Consider the following 4,631-nt stretch of genomic DNA (forward strand, 5'->3'; position numbering starts at 1 on the left):
GAACACACTACTGCCGTTTAGCCCTAGGAAGCTGGACCGCTTCCTGTCGGCCTTGACACAATTACTGTGTCCTTAAGTTTGCGAAGGGGAGACAAGCTCCCCCACCCAGCCTAATATATATATATATATATATATATATATATACTAGACTAGACTACCCATGACCTGTTGGGTCACTGGGAAACTGTTGTTGCCATGGTAGCAAGGTGTGATACGCTAAATGCACTGAGCTTACAAACGGGTCTAAAGTGGTTATCAGGTATTTAGAGAGAGAGAGAAAGAGGGGGTTGTCCACTACCGCCACCACCACCTGATAACCGATGTTGTTTGTGTACGTCGCCCTAACTTAGCAGTTCGGCAAAAAGCGATAGACAAAATAAGCAGCGGGTTTGGAAAGAAAAAAAAAGGTACTGGAGTCCGTTTGTTCGGCTAAACTCTTTAAAGCGGTGCTCCAGCGTGGCCGCAGTCTAACGACTGAAACAAGTGAATGATAAAAGATTCCAGGAACCAATTTTATTTCGAAATCGAATATTTCGCTCTCATCACTGGATCGGTGATCGATGTGTTGACACGAAAATAACTAAGTTAGACCAACGTAAAAAGTTATTCTTAAACACCACGAGGTATTTTCAGGATATTCCTTTGTTTTGTTTACGAATGAGTTTACAAATCATTATTATAAATTTATTAACAAAATTCCTAGAAATAGTAACCAAATCTCCACTGACCTCGCAGCCTGTCTTTAACAGAGGAAGGGCACATTATATAACGCAAGCCTGGATGTAATTTATTTGAATAACGAGCGTGATTGTCACAGCTTAGACATCTTTGATCAGAGGTCGACCAGATCACAGCTGTCTTGAGGACAAACAACTGCGACAAGGGAAGACACATTAAATCACCTTGTCCTAGATACACTATGCCTGAATAAAGGATAGCATGATCACAGCTGGATCTCCCTTGATTATCGGTCTGATGGATCAGGGCTGACCTAGAGCCAAACAACAACAACGAACACGATAGATAATTCAGTCTCAGGTACTCTATGCCCGAATAAAGGACAGGGTGGCCACAGTTGGAACATCTTTGATCACAGGTCTGCTCGATCAGGATCGACCTGGGGCTAAACTACTACTACTACTACTACTACTACTACAACAACAAGGAATGATACATTACATAACGTCGTCCTAGATACAGTATATTTGAATTTTAAGACAGGATGGTCACAGCTGGAACACCACTGGTCATCGGTCTGATAGCTCAGGGCTGACAAACAAGCATAAACGATCTTCTACATCGTCTTTTCTTTTGTAATTTCGTTGACATATAAGGATATTTTCTAGCAATATTAAATCTATTCCAGTACAGGTATGGTATCGCTAGCAGTCATTGGTTTTTCGATTATATAACCCCTAAACATCGTCTCCCAGCAAACACAAACAAACACGGTCAGATTATGACATGTAATGAAACATCGACAAAACTTTAGGGTAGATATTACAATAAGAGATCTGTTGAGGAATATGAGTGTTCTTTATGGCCCTGACATATCCGGAGATTCTCCCTGGAGTCATAAGCCCTATCCGTATTATTGGTTTCAAATTTCGGTACAAGGCCAGCAAATTCGGGGCAGGGAGTAAGGCGATTACATCGATCCCCAGTGCTTAACTGGTACTTATTACATCGGCCCCGAAAGGATGAAAGGTGAAGTCGACTTCGGAGAAATTTCAACTCAGAACGTAGAGACGTACGAAATGACAATAAACTTTTTGTCCGGTGCTAACAATCAATTCTGCCTCGGACGCTGCTCATATTATCGATATCACACACACACACACACACGCACACACACATACATACATACATACATACATGCAGACACAAGTCACAATTGTTTTCGAAATTTCAAGTTTCATTTTGTAGGTATATATGATGTATGGGCGATCTTGTTTCGAAATATCGCCGATGTATTTTAGTATATATATATGTGTACAGTTCACCGATTTTGTTATGAGGCAACAAAATCGGCGATGGGGGTGGTGGAGGTTTACACATGTGGAGGTATGCCTAAAGAGGAGAGACTACGGCGTGTGAATATATATCGCGATCTGTGTTAGGATGGGCCACTCACGGACATGCGATTATAGAAAAGTTATAGATAATCGGAGATCAAGGTATAAAATTAATGAGAGTTGAAGATCAAAGGCTTCAAGTAACTCACGAGGTTGTCCCAGTGGGGTGAATTACGGGTAGAAATATAATGAGGGATGATGAAAAGACAAAATAACAAACAACGACGGACGAAAACGGGGAGCTTACCGTCTTGCTGTGTGGTAAACGTAGTTTACTGGTTTTGATGACGTTTCGAAAGTGATGTAAGAAGAGAACAGAGAAAGTAGAATTGAGTGAGAAAGAAGGAAGGAAGAGAAAGAGAGAGAATAGAATGAATAGATAGAGAGAGGGTGGAGAGAAAAGGTGAAAGGGAATATGATAGAGAGAGTGTAAATTAGAAAGAAAATATAATGAAAAGAGAGAGGAGAGAAAGAGAGGGAGACCGAGGATAACAGAGACAAAGTACAATGAGAAAAGTACGTAGATGAATTGATAGAGAGAAAAGAGGGGGTTATGATAGGGAGAGAAAACAGGCAATAAAGAGAAAGAGTGTGAGAGAAATTTGATAGATAGAGAGCGAAAAGAGAGGGAGAACGGAGAGAAAAGGGAGTAGTGAGAGCTGGAGGGGGATTGTACACTTGTGATAAGCGTTAGAGAAAGAGGATGGGGAGGAAGGGAAGTAAAAGAGATAGACTTATAGAGAGTAAAAGAGTAAACTAGTGAAAAAGAGAGAGAGGGGGGAAGTAATACTGAAAGAGAGAGAGAGAAACGAAGGCTGAAAGGTGACCCGAGTTAAGGAGTTCTTAAAACTTTCGTTGAATGATTGAAGAGAGTAAAAGAAAAAAGAGGGGGCGAATGTTAATGAAGGGGAGGAATAAATAGACGAGTCATTAGAGCATGGGAGAGAAAATAGCTGGAGGTAATTAGTTCGGGTTCACGATGCTTAGAGTTCAAATTCTGCCAAGGTTAACTTCACAGTTTCGCGTTTCATTGGTTGATGTAAAAATAAATGGTAAATTTTCTGATTAACACCCGCACGATTTTCACTAGGGTGTTAGGGCTAGGGTTACGGTTTTAGGGTTACGGTTAGGGTTAGGGACGGAATTCCCACCTTGTCCCACTGCGTGGCACCTTGGGCAAGTGTCTTCTACTATAGCCTCGGGCCTTGTGAGTGGATTTGGTAGACGGAAAATGAAAGAAGCCCGTCGTATATATGTATGTGTGTGTATACGTTTGTGTGTCTGCGTTTGTCCACCAACATCGCTTGACAACCGATGCTGGTGTGTTTACCTCCCCGTAACTTAGCGGTTCGGCAAAAGAGAGACCGATAGAATAAGTACTAGGCTTACAAAGAATAAGTCCTGGGGTCGATTTGCTCGACTAAAAGGCGGTGCTCCAGCATGGCTGCAGTCAAATGACTGAAACAGGTAAAAGAGAGTAAAAGAGAGGATTGCTTCCAACTGGGGAAAACGTGCCTGGATCGATGGATTGCTTCAAATGGAGAATTCTTTGAATGCGATAGAAGCGTAAACAAGTCGCCTATGACTGACTTAGGGCTTCACCAAATCTGTCTCGAGCATTCAAGATCATTATATACCAGTGGGGACTATTTTTTCCCCCGGACACCGTAGATCGCTTCACCGTTAAACTTCTTCCGGCCACATGTTGTTGCCAAAACAGAAATGTTTTCAGACGACACAAAACCGCAATTATTGGAGTATATCAGGGACAGCCTTGATCGGAACGTCTTCACTGGACCTTATGGTCAAAGACAAGGTATACATATGTCTCTTTGTGTGTATATGTATAAATATGTCTGTGTATATATATATATATATATATATATATATATATATATATATATATATGAAGGATTGTGTAGGGGTATATGTATGTTTGTATGATCGAATCCCCTGCGAGTTAACAAGTTAACTGGGGGTTTTTTGACCCTGAAAGGATCTAAGGAAAAATCAACTTGCCGTGTTGGGCGATCTTTCGTTTTTGATTACATTTTACGTCGTTTCTAATCCACGTGCCTTTGTTTATGTTTCCGTAAAAGGGTTTTAGGGTTAGGGTTACGGTTACGGTTGGGGTTAGGGACGGAATTCCCTAACCCTAACCCTAAAACCCTTTTACGGAAAGCGACGATCTTGTTCAGAATTGTAATCAAAACGAAAGATCGCCGAATGGATGTCATTTCTCGTTAAAATATGTTTCTGTTTCCTGGTTTTCATCATCATCATCATCATCATCATCATTGTCAACATCGTTTATAACATTATCTTTCATTGTTGTCAACATCATCACTACCATCATCATCATTGTCCTTGATCATCGTTATCAACACCACCACCACCACCACCACCATCATCATCATCATCATTTAAATGTGTTCTTTATTTCTCTCTCATTTTTTTTTTCTCCCTTTCAGTTCTCTATTTGGATTACGTTGCATCTGGAAGGTAAGTGAAAGCACATCAGCACACACACACACACACACACACACACACACACCA

General features: G+C 41.0%; 2 protein-coding genes across 6 annotated transcripts in view; one reads left to right on the forward strand and one right to left on the reverse strand.

Annotated features, from left to right (window-relative positions):
• LOC106878997 (aarF domain-containing protein kinase 1) overlaps window positions 1–3,598 on the reverse strand; it is a 10,015-nt gene extending 6,417 nt beyond the window's left edge. The window contains exon 1 of one of the 5 annotated variants that reach the window (XM_014928383.2): window positions 3,465–3,598. In XM_014928383.2, the coding sequence (XP_014783869.1) occupies window positions 3,465–3,517 (53 nt within the window). In that variant the 5' untranslated portion in view covers window positions 3,518–3,598. The other 4 variants (XM_014928378.2, XM_014928380.2, XM_014928382.2 and 1 more) reach the window with 4 other exon arrangements.
• Window positions 3,599–3,631: 33 nt separating this feature from the next.
• Window positions 3,632–4,631, forward strand: part of LOC106878996 (uncharacterized) — a 20,722-nt gene continuing 19,722 nt past the window's right edge. The window contains exons 1-2 of the mRNA XM_014928377.2: window positions 3,632–3,891; window positions 4,547–4,577. Of these exons, the coding sequence (XP_014783863.1) occupies window positions 3,798–3,891; window positions 4,547–4,577 (125 nt within the window). The 5' untranslated portion in view covers window positions 3,632–3,797. The remainder of the gene's footprint in view (window positions 3,892–4,546; window positions 4,578–4,631) is intronic.

Source organism: Octopus bimaculoides, chromosome 30, assembly GCF_001194135.2.
Source record: "Octopus bimaculoides isolate UCB-OBI-ISO-001 chromosome 30, ASM119413v2, whole genome shotgun sequence".
NCBI lineage: Eukaryota > Metazoa > Mollusca > Cephalopoda > Octopoda > Octopodidae > Octopus > Octopus bimaculoides.